Source organism: Leuciscus leuciscus, assembly GCF_965113295.1.
Source record: "Leuciscus leuciscus genome assembly, chromosome: 1".
NCBI lineage: Eukaryota > Metazoa > Chordata > Actinopteri > Cypriniformes > Leuciscidae > Leuciscus > Leuciscus leuciscus.
This window is the reverse complement of record NC_138725.1, coordinates 57,330,764-57,348,108: the sequence shown is the minus strand read 5'-3', so window position 1 is coordinate 57,348,108 and position 17,345 is coordinate 57,330,764. Positions and strand designations below refer to the sequence as shown.

The following is a 17,345-nucleotide window of genomic DNA, read 5'->3' as shown; positions in this document are numbered from 1 at the left end:
CAACGCACGTGAAGAGCAGTGCGCTTTCGCAAAATATAAACAGGAGGCGGGGCGCGAGGTGGAGCCTAGCAGCAGTCATGCATTACCATGCATAACTCTAGTTTTGCTGCCCAGATAAGCCCCCTACGTGATATAATAATAGTTTAGGAGGCTTTATACACATCAATAATTATTTTATAAACCAGATATTAAAGGGACGAGTGCAGAGACCCCAAAAGGAGAGCTCCGCGTGTTCTGTAATGTGACAAAGAGCTGTCAAGAAGGGGGAGGGGCCTCGTTCACGCGCATTGGTAAATCAGCTCGCGAGTTGGTCTCCAATGACAGCGCGCTTAACTGCAGGGTCTGGCGTTACATTTGCCTTTTTACCAAAGTTGTGCACTCGGAGCCCTCCAACGTGGCGATCTTCTAACCACCCGAAGAGTGGGATAAATATTGCAGTGGGTCTGAATGACTGGAATACTAGCAGAACCGATAACGCAGAGCCTGTCAGTTTAAGATTAGCGGTTTAAACAAAAGACTACAACAGGGCAACTCCCCCTGAAACGGGCTGCCAAGGTAAGACTCGAAGAATTTGTTGCTTTATGAAAGTTTTCTTCTCTCTTGAGCTGCAATCGAAAACTTTTCAACTGAGTTTCAGGAGTTACTTTTACATGATAATGCACAGTGCTTTGGAGGTTCTTGTTTGTTTCTATCAGAAAACAACAACAACAACAATAAACTAGCAAATAGTGTCCTGTTGCAGTTTGCCTTGCCATAAAAGTTTTAAATTGGTCAATGCATTTTGTCCTTAATACGTTCAATTGGCCATATGTTTGTTTATCTGATCAATTTCATTTAGTTTAATCAGGTTTTACTGTTTATTTACAGTTGGATCAATGAATGTAAATACATGTGGGGTGTGAAATATATCCATTGTTAATTGGCATGGCATATGTTCCTAAAATACCGTCAGCTGCCAAATTTACACCAAGCGGGTGATGTTGCATAAATTTAAGCCAAAAATATACGCTGGGTGTTAGTTTACAATTAAAGCTTGTTACATTATCAAACAATCAAGTGTCAAAACGTATTAAACGTAATCAAGTGTCAAAACCTATTTATATAGCACTATATATAGGCTATATATTATGAGCAACAGACATAATGCATTATTTTTCAACATTTTGTTTTATCATAATATTGTACTTGTGTAGTTTGGGAATATGTAGTAAAGTGTTTCAGAGTAAGTTAGAGATATGAAACACAAGTAAACCTCTGCTTCTTTCAAGGTGACATGAATATTAAACAGCATAAGGGCCGGAGTGGGACCCATTTTCAGCCCGGGATTTTAATGGCCAAGGCCAACTCCGGCACAATTTGCATATTTTTAAACTCTCAAGACAGACGTCATGTGATTATTCTGCAAATAATCTATCTGTATTATGCAAATATCAAGCGAAAAACGCGGTCGGCAGCCAATTGCTGTGATCTTTGGGATGTGACGTCTGTCTTGAGAGTATGAAAATATGAACGGTTGTGCACCGCGGTTTATGCTGGATTTAGTGCGTAAATCATTTTGTTTACAAATTAGATGCTTCGCAGTTGAGTTGGCCCAATTTATGAGCGGCCCACCGGGAATACTCCCGATTCTCCTGATGGCCACTCGGGGCCAGGAGAGCGAGAGCGATATTTCAATGAAATAATCAGTGGCTTTGACACTAGATTCTGTCTGCATGTAGGCCTATAGTCATGTGTTCTCATGCTTAGTGTGGCATAAGTGAAATAAAATGAGACTGGTATAGAGAAATAGCACAGCCAGAGCCAATCAAATAACGTGTTTAGTGGGAAGGTCACTGGCACTCGTAGAAAAGGCATTTGTAGAATAACAGAGGCAAAGAAAATCTGTTCACTTTCCCACTACTTTCAGTTGGATTTTTGTCTTTGTGTAATTTGACAGTATATTGCCGTTATAAACAACTTCCTAGACATGAGAGGGCACAGAGAGGAGAGAGATAAGAAACATGTTTATTTTTCACCTGTCACAAGATCGTCATAGAGGCATCGGATACCTTGGAAACTTTCCACCGCACAATGTCTGCCTGTCAGGCAACTAAGAATGACTAGCCGCTCCAGCTCTGACGCAGTAACACACCTCTTTCTCCTTCTCTCACATGCTCTCTCACTCTCTTTTTTTGCTAGAGAGGGCTCCGGACTTCTGTACTTTTCCACTCTTACAGTGGAGAGCACATAGACCCCTGAGCTGGGCCCTTCCTCAGATGGTGGGCAAATACTCCTGGACCCGAATGTTTCAAGTCTGCATTTACCCATATGGCCTCTTTAGCTGTGAAACTATATGCAGACGCATTACTTTATTTCATGCCACAATTCAGGGGTTTTCAACCTTTTTAATGCCTTTTAATACTTGCAAATAAGATTATCCCCTTTTATGAAATAAAGGCAGCTATATATTTTCATGTATACAGACCCATTTATACATTTTTTCTAAAGCATTGAATTATAAATACATGTCTGTTAATTTCCAGCAATGGCCTAAAGATTCTTGTACAGGCATGGTTGTTTCACAATCATAAGGAGCTCCCCTGTATGTTGAAAAAATGGAATTTTTTTGGGTCAAAATTAGTTTTGAACCAATGGGACTCTGGTGCTGTAGTTGTGGTTGCCCTCTGTTTGCTGTTAAATATTTGTCTTGAACTGTATGCAAATTTGCAAACATTTATTATTTGCTAAATTAACGAGACCGATTTTGAAATACACACTTCCATGTCTGTCTTTTGTCTGTGTTCAGCTGAGCTTTTTATCTCCACTGGTGAATGTCTGGATTATTTCTAAGATAAAGACATTTATATTTACTGTACAATTCAGTGACAAATAAGGAGTGAAAGTTTGCACAAAAAATTTAATAAAACACAAATTCTAAAATAACTTGTTTTCTACTAATAAAAGACAATAAGTTATTTAAAAAGTTTTTAAAAATGCAAAGAAAAATAAGTAAAACAGATTTAGATTTTTATTTTTACCTACTGTAACATCTTGATGTTGAATAAAACAAGTACGTGGACTTATACATGGTAATAATGTATGACAACTCATTTATTTATCATTTCTACATTCTCTTCACTTTTCTGCTCTCTGTGTTATACATTCTACACCACGATCTTCTGTTTACATTGAAGTGAGAAGAAAAGTGATAGCTGAAATGAAGGAGGGAGATGGCAAGGTGGACTTGACTTATTGACTTTACTAGCTCCAACTTACATAAAGAACACAATGAAACTATTCACTTCTCTCCAGGGAAGACGGAGAGAGTTAGAGGGAAAAGAGAGAAGTAAATACAGGGAAGCGAAGAGCTAGATAAGGGGTTAGTGGATCCCCGTGGTTTTCTGTGAAATGGGTGTACTTGTCCAAGAAAGTGTCTTCACACACTGTGCACGTTATGTTAACTCCGAAACATGTTGAACACAGGTACTTTTCTATTGTATGTCACTGTTTTAGATCTAATATGTTGACATAATAATTGCTGAGAACCTGTAAAGAAAAGTTATAAAAATGAATCGATTCACCATTTACCCATGATGGTTAAAACAAGGCGCTACTGGAAGCAGTGTTATTATTGATAACTAAAACTTTTCAAATTGTTTGTTAAGTCTGAAATAAAATATAAATATCAGATTTAAACTTAAAAAAAAAATTAAATGAGAAATGTTGCCTTGAAAACTAACTGAAATAAAATAAGTTTAAGTACTAAAATTACTAAAACTGGAATAAAAATAAATAGAAAAATAAAAAACTAATAAAAATGACAATCACATTGCAAAATTACTAAAACTTAAGCTAAAATGAAAACGAAAACTGGACAAATATTGTGCCCTTTCTAGATGGAGAAGCCACCATTGACCAATGAGAACGGGAGTGTGTTGGCCGAGAGCCGATCAGACATGGCTTTGGTGTCGGCAGATGATGAAGTCGGGTCTGCAGGTGCTGCTGGGCAGGAGGACGACAGGCCAGCGTGGGACAGTAAACTGCAGTATGTGCTCGCCCAGGTGGGCTTTAGCGTTGGCCTGGGAAATGTCTGGAGGTTTCCCTACCTCTGCCACCAAAATGGAGGAGGTGGGTACTTTTATTATTCATTTACAGTTTTTAAAAACTTTTTAAATGTAGACTCTTGCCTTCCACTCAATACCGTACATTTGAGTTGCAATTATTGACAATTCAACTATCCAGCCCAGTGACTTGTGCCCTTATTTATAGACCACCAAAATATAATAAGAACTTTATTCATGAATTCGGGACTCTTCTGTTTAATATAGTCCCTACTGTGGATAAATTACTAATCCAGGGTGATTTTAATATCTATATCTGTTGACCTTCCCACCACTTGGTGAAGGAACTTGTACAACTCATTGACTCATTTGACCTCCTTCAACATATTAATGGTCCTACCATTGATCTTGTTCTATCTTCTGGCCTTTCAGTATGTAACATTGATATTAAAGGGGTGGTATAATGCCCCTTTTTACAAGATGTCAAATAAGTCTCTGATGTCCCCAAAGTGTGTATATGAAGATTTAGCTCAAAATAGCCCACACATAATTTTTTTATAGCATGTTCAAATTGTTTGAGGGTGAGCAAAAATGCATTGTTTTGTGTGTGTCTCTTTAAATGCAAATGAGCTGCTGCTCCCGGCACAGAGAGTGGAGCTTCAAGAGCTTGTGTGTATATTAGCAGCTCCGATTACCTCACACAGACACACACTAAAATGCCTTTTATGTTTAAACCGGAGTCGGACAATGATGGAGAGACTCAAGAAGAAGTGACAACATGTAGAATGCAACAGGACGTTTCTGAATAGTTGATGAATTTATGTAGCTGACGTGGAGTTATCTATCTTTAAGTCATTGATTAGCATATTCTGTCATGATAACCTATAAAATCCCTTGTGTGGGAACTGTTGTAAGATGCCTACAGAGTGACATGCTATTGCCTTTTTGTTACGTAGCCAACTGTATTGCTATAAATGTGAAAAGACGGATGAGAGAGCTTGAGTAGACTCACATATGTGCTCTTCTACAACAACCGTGCCTTTTCGATAGCCGGTCCTAGGTTATGGAATAACTTACCGCTTGCCATCCGCTCTGTCCCCACTTTGAGTGCTTTTAAAACAGCTTTGAAGAAGCACTTTTATATCTTGACATTTGACTCTGACCCAGGAGAGAACTAAATATTAATTGTATGTTGTTGTGTTTGTATTCTCTTTGTTTGGTTTCCTTGATTGCTTTGTACAGCACTTTAAGCTGCCCTTGAGGCAGTAGAAATGTGCTTTATAAAAAACTAAACTAAACTAAACATTGTATGTGTGTGTGTTTGTGAAACTGAATGATTTGTAATGTAATCACACACTCTCTTTCTTCAGGTGCCTTTATGTTATTGTACGTGTTGCTGTTGCTCATTATCGGGGTTCCTCTGTTCTTTATGGAGCTGGCCGCTGGCCAGAGCATCCGTCAGGGCAGCATCGGGGTCTGGAAACACATCTCACCTCGCCTCGCAGGCATTGGCTACTCCAGCTGCATGGTACAACACACATACACTCTCTCTGTATGAGAATTACAAGTATTATTCTATTGCATTATAGCATGGAGCTTATGTTCATATCCATATACAGTACTGTGCAAAAGTCTTAGGCATGTTAATATCCCCCCCCCCAGCCATTAATTGTAATAATCCAGTGAGATTTGTGTATGCACAAGGAGTCTGACAACAGCCAGGATGATCTGATCTCACCATCATCGAGTCCGTCTGTGATTACATGAAGAAACAGAAAACACTGAGACAAACTAAATCCAGAAGAACTGCGGGAACGTCTCAAAGATGCTTGAAGAAACCTTCCTGCAAAGCTACAGTATTAACATGCCTAAGACTTTTGCACAGTACTGTACAGTAGCCTACCGGTCAAAAGTTTGGAAACATTACTATTTTTTATGTTTTTGAAAGTCTCTTATGCTCACCAAGCCTGCATTTATTTGCTAAAAAAATACAGAAAAAAACATTGTAAAATATTATTACAATTAAAATGAATGATTTTCTATTTTAATATACTTTCAAATATAATTTATTTCTGTGATGCAAAGCTTATTTTTCAGCATCATTACTCCAGTCTTCAGTGTCACATGATCCTTCAGAAATCAGTCTAATATGCTGATTTATTATCAATGTTGGAAACAGCATATTTTTGCTGGAACCTGTGATACTTTCTTTAGGATTCATTGATGAATAAAAACTTAATTGTTAAAAAACTTAACTGTTCTTTGAAAAAGAACATAATTTATTCAAAATAGAAATATTTTCTAACAATATAAATCTTTACTATCCCTTTTTATCAATTTAATACATTCTTGCTGAATAAAAGTATTAATTTCTTTAAAAAAAAAGAAATTAATAAAATTACTGACCCCAATCTTTTGAACGGTAGTGTATATTGTTTCAAAAGATTTTTATTTTAAATAAATGCTGTTCTTTTTTTGAAAACTTTTTATTCATCAAAGAATCTATTTATAAAAAATATTAATGTTTCAGGGTGGGTTAGTGAAGAAAGTATATGTCAGTCTTCAAGGTAATTTAACTGAATTTATATAGTCAAAAAGAATAATTGATGACAGTTCAGTATATTTGTTTTACAATGAATCATTATTTAGCATAATTAAGTTTACATAATTTAACATTATGAAGTAGCATTATGAGGTGTAAACCTGGTTCACATCGTTATTTTTATTGCCAGTTTGTTTGTTTTCTTCTGGTGCATACTAGACATTATAACAAAGATGGACAAAAATAGTGTGTTGACATTTTTTCAGAGATATTATTGGTGAGTTTATATTTAAAATGAGCTGAAAGGTATCATGTTTCGTCTGGTGGTTACATGGCACGGGATTTATGAGCTTCAGCTTCTGTAATGCCACAGGCAAAAAAGCCACAAATATTTTGTGGCTGACTCGTAATAAAATTAGACATTTTTAAGAAAATATTTGTATCATGCTGGTTAGAGTTGTCAAAACAGAGGCGTCAGTTTTATTCTGAGACTGCCTTAAAGAACGCAGCCAGCTTTAACTGGCTACAATGGCTACAATCCATACATACATGTTGACGTATATTCTGTGTTTGTAAGGAGGAGTCGTTCCTCTCTGTTTGAGTATAAGAGAATTTCCTGTGAGCATTCGTATGTGTGTGCTTGTATGATAACATTATCAGCTCGTCTGTAAGATCAGATGGCAGAAGTTCTATAATATTGGCATCTTACACAATATGAGAGGATTTATTTATTTATTTATTGCTTTACACAGTAATGGAACAATCAAAGATCTTGACAGTGTGTATTTTTAGGCTTTCTCTCTTTTTGGTTTTTAATCATACACCTATACAGACATGAGATGTCATTGTACTCTTTTTCTCTCTCAGGTTTGTTTCTTTGTGGCCCTGTACTATAATGTGATCATTGCCTGGTCTCTGTTCTATATGGGGAATTCATTCCAGTATCCATTGCCATGGGAACATTGTCCTGTTGATATGATCTCAAACCAGACAGGTATGTTGTTTACATACACAAAATCACTTGGAATCAATTTGGTAAAGAAATTAATACTTTTATTCACCAAGGATCCTGAAAAAAAAGATGATTTCCACAAAAATATGAAGCAGCACAACTATCATCAACATTTATATTAATAAGAAATGTTTCTTGAGCAGCAAATCATCATATCAGAATGATTTCTGAAGGATCATGTGACACTGAAGATTAGAGTAATGATGCTGAAAATTCAGCTTTAATATCACAGGACTATATTACTTAAAAATATATTCAAATAAAAAACGATTATTTTAAATTGTAATAATATTTCACAGTATTACTGTTTTTACTTTGATCAAATAAATGTAGCCTTGGTAAAGGTTCTTTTAAAAACATAAAAAAAAATCTTACCGACCCCAAACTTTTGAACGGTAGTGTAAGTAAAAAAAATTAAAATAAAGGATTAAAGGAACAAAATTCATTAATGAAAACTTCAAGCTTTAAAAACAACAGTAAAACCTGTTGCATTCAAACGTTAGGTGAGGGATTCAATGGAAGAGAACATTTAGTTGTTGCTTAAGTCAGACAGATGCTGAAAGGAAAATTATCCTTCTTTTCAAAATGGTTTTTCTAGTGTCATATAATTAGTTAAGAATGAGCAGTCCACTAGTCAGTTACTCACGCACATCCCTAATTATTACACACTTTGCATATGTTGTGTCTTTGAGATTTACAGTATGTACAGTTGTTTTGATCTCATCTTCCTGTCTTAGTGAAGGAATGTGCCGCAAGCTCTCCTACCTCCTATTTCTGGTTCAGAAAGGCTCTGGATATCTCAGACTCCATAGATGAGTCAGGAGAGTTTAACCCTATCATGACCGGTTGCCTCCTTGCCGCCTGGGCTATAGTGTGTCTCGCAATGATCAAGGGCATCAAGTCTTCTGCCAAGGTACAAAATACAAACACGTTTGATGTTTCTGGTACATATATGTTTGTTACTGAGCTAATGATATTTTCTATCCCCTAACACTCACAAAACTTTTAGCATTTCTACATAGTCAAAAATAAATATTTGTATTGTTTATTAAGCCATTTTCCTCTAGTTTCACTATCCTTGTGAGGTTTTACAATTCTTGAAGGGACATAAAATTGTTTCCAAAATGTTTAAAAAAAAATTAATCAACAGATGTTCTTAGTGAAATCAGTAAATAAAATAAAACATTCTTCCAATTTATGATCTGTCTATTCCTTTTCTCCAGGTGATGTATTTCTCCTCCGTGTTCCCTTACGTTGTGCTGATCTGTTTTCTCATCAGAGGGCTCATGTTGGACGGGGCTTTAGATGGCATCAAATATATGTTTTATCCTAAGGTGACAACAAGAGCTCACATGACTCCCATAAAGTGCAATTTAAAGGCATGTCAAATCATGCTATATTAAAATGTTATAATCATACAGTATTTCTCTGTTTGGATTAGCTGGAGATTTGGGGGGAAGTGCAGGTGTGGCGTCAGGCTGCCACACAGGTGTTTTTTGCACTGGGTCTGGGTTACGGCTCTGTGATTGCTTATTCATCCTACAACCCTGTGCATAACAACTGCCACCGGGACGCCATCATGGTCTCTGCCATCAACTTCATGACCTCAGTATTGGCCTCTCTGGTTGTCTTTGTGGTCCTTGGTTTCAGAGCCAAGAACATTGCTCTGGAATGTGTTGCATCGTAAGTAAGAATCTGTGTTCGCTTTCTTTTGTTTTTGCTTGAAATACGATTGTATTGTATTTTCTCTTATGCTCACCAAGGCTGCCTTTCTTTGATCAAAAATACAGTAAAAATGTGAAATATTACAATTTAAAATAATTTTCTATTGATTTTTTTATGTTTTGAAATGTAATGTATTCCTGTGATGTCAAAGCTGAACTGTCAACATCATTACAGTCTTCAGTGTCACATGATCCTTCAGAAATCATTCTAATATGATGATTAGTGCTCGAGAAACATTTATTATTATTATCAATGTTGAAAACAATTGTGCTGCTTAATGTTTTTGTGGAAACTGATACATTTTATTCAGGATTCTTTGATGAAGTTCTAAAGAACATCTATTTGAAAAGTTAAAAAACTTTTGCAACATTATAAATGTGTTTACTGCCACTTTTGATAAATTTCATACATCCTTGCAATATAAAAGTATTTATTTCTTCAACAACAACAACAACAGCAACAATCTTACTGACTAGAAACGTTTGAACGATAGTGTATTTTACATAGCAGTGATTGTTATATATTGTGTAAGCTTTTCATCCTTCTATTCATCTTCATAATTTTTGTCCCCTCAAACTAAACTGCATATAATAAATCCAGCTAAATGTTACTATAAATTATTCTGTATCAAACTAACGTTTTTATCATTTCTTTATATTTGTATTTTTATTAATGTCACTTTGCAGTAATGTGGCCAGGATGGCAGAAATGTCAACAACAGGTTCATCGCAGCATTGGTGGCCATGGTTCAACATTTCTGACCCCAAATCAGTGTCTCTTCATGACTACAGAGAATGGTACAGCCACTATGGAAGCCTGCTAGGGTCAAATATCACTGACTGTGACCTGGAAAGAGAAATGAGCAAGGTAGGGTTAACATATACACTACCTTTCAAAAGTTTGGGGTCCGTAAGAATTTTAATTTGATTTTTTGGAAAGAAATAAAATAAATCAATACTTTTATTCATCAAGGATGAGTTAAACTGATCAAAAGTAACAGTAAAGACATTTACAATGTTAGAAAATATTCTATTTTAAATAAATGCTGTTCTTTTGAACTTTCTATTCATCAAAGAATGAAAAACAATTTTGTACACAACTGTTTTCAACATTGATAATAATAATGAATGTTTCTTGTGCATCAAGTCATCATATTAGAATGATTTCTGAAGGATCATGTGACACTGAAGACTGGAGTAATGATGCTGAAAATTCAGCTTTGATCACAGGAATAAATTACAGTTTAAAATATATTAAAATAGAAAACAGTCATTTTAAATTGTCTTAATATTTCACAATATTATTGTTTTTTTTATTATTGTTTTTTATCAAATAAATGCAGCCTTGGTGAGCAGAAGATACTTCTTTTAAAAACATAAAAAAATCTTACTGACCCCAAACTTTTGAACGGTAGTGTATGTGTGCGCTTCAGTGTATATTCTATTACATTAGTTAAATGTATCTCACTGTCATAGTGAAATTATTTCTGGTTGTGAGAGTCCATCCATCCATCCATCTATGCTGTTTCTCTTTCTCTCAGGGAGTGGAGGGCACAGGTTTGGCATTTATAGCATTTACAGAAGCGATGTCCTTGTTTCCTGCAAGTCCATTTTGGTCAACTTTGTTCTTTCTCATGCTGCTGAATTTGGGCCTCTCCACCATGTTTGGCACCATGCAGGGGATTCTTACCCCACTCATGGACAACTTCAGAGTGCTGGGGCGCCACAAGACCATGTTGACGGGTACACTCAAATAGACGTGCTAATACTAAAGGATATTGTGCCCTAGCTGTCACGTAACTTGGCTGTATCATTGTATAACATGCAGTGTGTTGCTGTATCCTGGGATTCCTCTTTGGCCTGCTCTTCACTCAAAGAAGTGGCAACTATTTTGTGACCATGTTTGACGATTATTCTGCAACATTGCCATTGATTGTCGTGGTCATCTTTGAAACTTTCAGCGTGGCATGGGTTTACGGTGCTGATCGGTGAGATGAAGTGTGAAATAATTAATTTATTTGCTGATTTAAGTTGTGGGATCAGCTGTGTGTAGTTTTTTTATCCTCATTGTATTTGCTGTTTTGCAGTTTCTTGGATGATGTGGAGGTGATGCTACACTGGCGCCCTCCAGTGGTTTATCGCTATTTGTGGAAGTATGTATGCCTGCTCGGCATGTTGGGACTGCTGGCTGCTAGTCTTCTCCGCATGGTCTTCAAACGGCCCACTTACACAGCCTGGAACCACACCACGGTATTATACAAACTGAGTGCAAAATAAGTTTGGACGCTATGAACTAACTTGTGTGTAAAAAAAAAAGAATGATGACCGTAGATAACTTAAAGGGATAGTAGGCACAAACATGCAAAAAAAAGTTCTGTCATCATTTACTCTTGTCGGTAAAAACCTGTATGACTATGACTAAATTTTTTTTTTTTTAAATGTCTTGGTGTTTTTTTCATGCTTTTTAAAGAAGTCTTGTCTCACATGCTCATCAATGCTGCATTTATTTAATCAATTATACAGTAGAAACAGTAATATTGTGAGATATTATTAAAATGTTTTTATTTGAAAAGATTCTAAAATGAATTTTCAGCATCCATTTCTCCAGGCTTCAGTGTCACATGATCCTTCAGAAATCATTCTAATATGCTGATTTGCTGCTCAGGAGACATTTATCCTTATTAATGTTAAAAACTGTTGTGCTGCTTAATGTTTTAGTGGAACTCTTGATCTTTTTCTTTTTTGGGGGGGGATTCTTTGATGAATAGAAAGTTCAAAAGAACAGCATTTTATTTGAAGAAGAATTTTTTGGTAGTATTATAAATGTCTTTACTGCCACTTTTGATCAATGTAATGTGTCTTTACTGAAAAAAGTATTTCTCTCTGTCAGGGTTCTGAAGCTACCCTCGAGTATCCTGGATGGGCTCTGATCATGCTGTCCATGCTGATCATTACAGCATCTCTCCCGGTGCCCATTGGCTATCTGCTCTCCTTCCTCAGAGGGGGGCGGAGCCTACCAGTGGAGGAGGGTGAAGTTGAGCCTCCAAGAGAGCGATACTCCAAATGCAATTCTGATGAGCCAGAGCCAAATAACCATCACTCCTCAGTGGACGAAGACAGGAATCGGCCCCGGTCCACCTTCCTTCCACTGAGTGCTGAACACTACAGGCTACTCTCGCAACAGGAAGATGGAGAGGAAGAAGAAGACACTGAGGTTTAAGGGAAAAAATTGAGATAAACGGGTGTTTGAGCAGAAAACAACAAGACTATTTATTCATCAGTGTTGGAGTTCTTTAATGGAGTGGAGGGAGACCGACTCCATTTATTCTCATTATGCTAATGAACATTCAATGAAAAATATTTGTCAACTGCGGCACTATTTAACAGGGATACTTTTTGCGAGTGTACCAATCATTGAATTGCTTTGTTCTTGAATCCCTACATGTACTTAGCCTAAGTGAAGTGGCCTGGACCATAAGTGCCTGAATATAATGAATATCCACACTTAATTATATTAATTAATTATACTTAATTATAAGATTACAGATTCTCCAAAGCACAGCAATTACACTCGTCATCTAGAATAAAACATTTGTTTTTACTACAATTTCTTAAGTAAAATAGGTTAGCACTCAGCAATAAGGTCCAATTTGTTAAGTAAGGGTTAATGCCCCGACGAGGTGTCCATTGTCAGGTATTAATGGGCGACGGCCGGTTGCCTCCGCCGAAGTCCATTAATACCTGACAATGGACACCTCGAAGGGCATTAACCCGCTTATACCATGGTCACTAGCCAAATAACACATTTTTTAAACAATAGTTTATATTTTAATTAGTTTTACAATCCAAATCTAAATTTTTTACAAACAATAACTTGGTTTCCCTGGTTACGCCTGACGGTTTATTTAGCAACCGGAGATATTTATAGTCCGCTCAGCTCGTAGAACCCTTCAGTTTACTGCCTGTTGCTATGGTTACTCACAGCTGATGTAGCCAGCGCATTTATTAATTTCGAAGGGTAAACAGTCAGTTTCACCAGAACTCCTTTACTAGGTGGCCTCTATCACTTTTTAATGGACACCCTGCAGCCAATCAGAATCGAGTATTCACCCAGACCATGAGTTAATGCCTCAGGTAATATTTACAATGAGCAATATATTTTTACAGCATTTATTATCCTTTGTTAATGTTAGTTAATAAAACGTTTTAGGTTACGACTGTAACAATGGTTCTCTGAGAAGGGGAACGAGGCACTGCATCTTGGATTGACGCTATGGGGACACCGTCAGCATAACTGGTGAACACACACCGAATTTCATTGGCCAACCAAAGTCCATTACATCATTAGTGGAGAGCCCGTGAATTATAAGAAGGTGCAGAGTAACAAGTCATCAACTTTTTTGTCTGAAGAAGAGATGTAGGCAAGCACAAGGCATGACAATGAGGCGCAGTGTCTCGTTCCCTTTCTCAGGAACCCATGGTTACAGTTGTAACCTGAGACATTCGGTGCGTTCCAATTCGCATACTATCTGTCCTAAATAGTATTCGAAAATATAATTAGTACACCGCAAATCGTAGTATGTTGAAATGAGTGTTCCAAAGATACCTGGATGGTCTACTATTTCCGGTCAGAATCCAAAGTGCAGATCGATGCACACTCTAACGGCTAATATTGCCCACAACCCATCGGGCGTTGGACGAGGATTCGGTTAGAACTACAAACACGAGTGAAAAGTGTTTAAAAAAACTACAGACATGGAGGACCCGCGAGTCCGGCCGTTATGTAGAGAGGTTTAGATAAAGGGGTTTGAGTGATTAATTATCAGTATCTAACCTGACGAAAATTTATTTATTCAATGTTGTCTACATTATATTGCATCTGCAGCGGCATTGTGAACTTTTGTAAAGATACGTTTAGCCATTAACTTTTAAATGCATCATTATATTCAAATTGCAAACACATTAGCAGGGAAGTCCCGGCCTTTACAACCTTCCTCCCTCCCTCGCAGGCCAATTCAGCCCCAAAAATGGCTCAGCTATGACAACCTCTTTTTGCTTGCCACAGCCCCTAGGGAGTATTCGCCAAGGGAGAATATTTTCCCAACTACGACCTTGGGTATTACCACGACTTCTGGGGGGAGAATGCAACCCTTATTCTGGGTTTTTTTGCCATTTTTTTGTATGGCACAATGCAAAAAACTTTCCTCACCCTCCTCAACCACATCTGTCTCTTTCTGGCTGGATGGTGCCAGCAACATGCTATCTGCTGGATCAGATGATGTTATAGATAGCACATCTTGATCTAACAGATTGCTCAAGCCCGTGACTTAAGAATGCAAAAGAGCCATACCTCAGCCAGCTCGGCCTGCGATCCCCACGACTTAAGCTGAAAGCCAAGTATTACAGTCGGCCTCTTATATACTCACAGGCGCTCCGCTAATGACGTCATGGATGTGCTTCAGACACAGGTTACGCTGATGCCGTCCCGATAGCGCCAATCCAAGATGCAGTGTTGAAGTTCCACTTCAAAAGTGAACTGTTTATATTTATGCTACCTCACAGTGCACTAACTAATGTTAACAGATACAACATTTGATCTTAAAAAATGTATTAGTGAATGTTGAGATTAACGTTAACTAAGATTAGTAAATGCTGTAGATGTAGTGTTCATTGGTAGTTCATGATAACTAATGTAGTTACCTAATGTTAACAAATGAAACCTTATTGTAAAGTGTTACTAAAAATAGATGGTGGAAGACTGTTAGATGTTTTAAAAAATATCAGTATTATCCCTATTACTAGAATACTAATATTTTTAAATAATTTTCTCCAAAGAAATGGTACATAGAGGTTAAAAATGTTTCTTTGAGTATGAAACTGTTAGCCATTAACCTTATTAATAAGTTAGTTTTAGCCGGAAATTGGTTGTAATATCAAAAGAAAATCGTATTGTTAATAGAGTTATGGTAAATGTCAAATTATTTCTGACATGAATTAGGTAAATGAATGATTCTAGTATTCAGTGACAGTAAAATGTCATATATATATATATATATATATATATATATATATATATAATTTTTTTGTAAATCCACGTCATAGCATAAACAAACTGACTATCAAATGCCGCAGATTGCACAAATGGTTAAAGCTACTTTGTCAAGGAGGAAGCACAATTCAGCATCACCCAACCATTGGCTCCAAATATCTACGTTTTCATTTTTTTTTTTAGGGTTTTACCCAGCAGCAGCAGGTAAAAACTAGTCCAACACCACATAAATAGTAAAAAACGATTGTGTCATTGTGTCTTTAAGCTAAGGAGTGAGACATTTGCTAAATTACTACCACACATGCTGCAATTTAAAACATAACACTCAATACATGCAATTTTAGCCATGACTCTACAATGGCAAACTATGACTGCACAGGGGTTTGCATTCATATTCAATAACATTGAATTGTACTGTGATATTAGAAGATCAATGTAGAACAGATCAAAATAAATGACTGTTATATGTAGCCTCAGGTTAAATCAGTAGTGTGAACACAAATATAGAAGGCAGCTTCATTACATGTTCCTTTGAAATGTTTTTTTGTTTTTTTGTTTTTTTTGGTAGGAAAGCTCAGAATACATTTGTTCTGTTTCATGCTGACCAGAAAGATTTTAGTCTATATTTTAGACTGATCCACAAGAGAGGTTTTACTCATTAGACTAAAGCTTTTTATTAAATAAAAACAAACTGTTATGCTGTTGATGCTTGGATTTGTATATACAGCAAGGGATGTTTGCATGTTCACTTCCTTTGTGAGGATTCTCTGTGTTCACTTCTGTTGTGATATGACAGTATATACAGTACAGTTTGGATTATGTGTGTGTGTGAGAGAGAGAGAGAGAGAGAGAACAGAGAGAGAGAGAGAGAACAGAGAGAGAGAGAGAGAGAGAGAGAACAAAGATTTTGTAATTACCATTGCAATTTTGTGCCATGCTGAAGAATCACTGTATATCTATTCTATGCCAAATAAAAAGTTCCTTGGTCATATGTGAAAGCACATTATTATATTGATTTAGTTTGACAGCATATAATAATAGAGTAGGCTATAAAATTGAAGATAAAGCTTTAAGTTCAATTCAAATACTTTTCAACAGTTTTCACAGTAAATGTTTATCCAAAGGAACAATATACAGAGAACTGGTCTCAGATCAATATATAAGAACAACCAAAAACAATGTTAAGGGGAAAATGTATATGTATATATATATATATATATATATATATATATATAGGCCTATATATATATATGTAACTCACCTGTACAAAGTGAAACCGTGCAGCTGTTACCTTAGGGAGCTATTTTTACCTGATATAATCCTTAATCTTATCCAAAAAATTACGTTTGTTGGTGTAACCTTACAGACCACATAGAAAGGCTGATTCAGTGTGTTAGTATGTTGTTATTATGAAAATAAGAATTCGACTTGAATAAAACTGGTTGATTTGGCTGGTAGGCTATATGAAGCTATCTGGTAAAACATTTACACTACTCAAATTTGCAAACGTCTCGTAGTAAACGCAAGGTGGCGATAGACTGCTCATAAACTTTCATGCTGAGAAACTACTTTGATTTACAGGTGGAAAACATTTACTAGTTACATGATCAATGTAGGCTATACTATAAGCTATGAAAATATTTGATTGATTATGTACAAATATGTCAATAGATCAGACTCTAAATAAATATGTGCTTTATGATACATCGACTCTCTCAGGGTTTTCTTCAAATACATAGGCTATCACTGTCAGAAATAGGGGTACAGTAGGAGTTCATTTCTGTCCCCCAAGGTACAATCTACACTAACGTACCCCATAAGGCTTATTATTGGACCTCAAGGTACATATATGTACCTTTTTGAGGGTCAAAAAGCATTCAAAGGTACATATGTACCGTTTATTTTAAAGGTTAAGGTACAATATTGTACCCTTGAGGGTACAGCCCCAGTGACAAGCCATTGTACCCCTAAAGGTACA

At 36.4% G+C, this 17,345-nt stretch overlaps 1 protein-coding gene across 2 annotated transcripts; it reads left to right on the top strand.

Moving 5' to 3' along the window:
• The first annotated feature begins 88 nt into the window (after positions 1–88).
• Positions 89–16,358, top strand: slc6a16a (solute carrier family 6 member 16a). Of its 2 annotated transcripts, XR_014197270.1 has the most exons (13): positions 89–555; positions 3,876–4,107; positions 5,411–5,568; positions 7,450–7,576; positions 8,332–8,507; positions 8,818–8,928; positions 9,036–9,277; positions 10,006–10,186; positions 10,860–11,061; positions 11,147–11,306; positions 11,406–11,568; positions 12,209–16,195; positions 16,234–16,358. XR_014197270.1 is itself a non-coding variant. In XM_082136633.1 (12 exons), the coding sequence occupies exons 2-12, from the start codon at positions 3,876–3,878 to the stop codon at positions 12,536–12,538; spliced, it is 2,082 nt and encodes a 693-aa protein (XP_081992759.1). In that variant the 5' UTR covers positions 89–555; the 3' UTR covers positions 12,539–16,358. The 2 variants fall into 2 exon arrangements, 1 of the variants encoding a protein (XP_081992759.1); XM_082136633.1 differs by having other exon boundaries at positions 12,209–16,358.
• Positions 16,359–17,345: the final 987 nt, after the last annotated feature.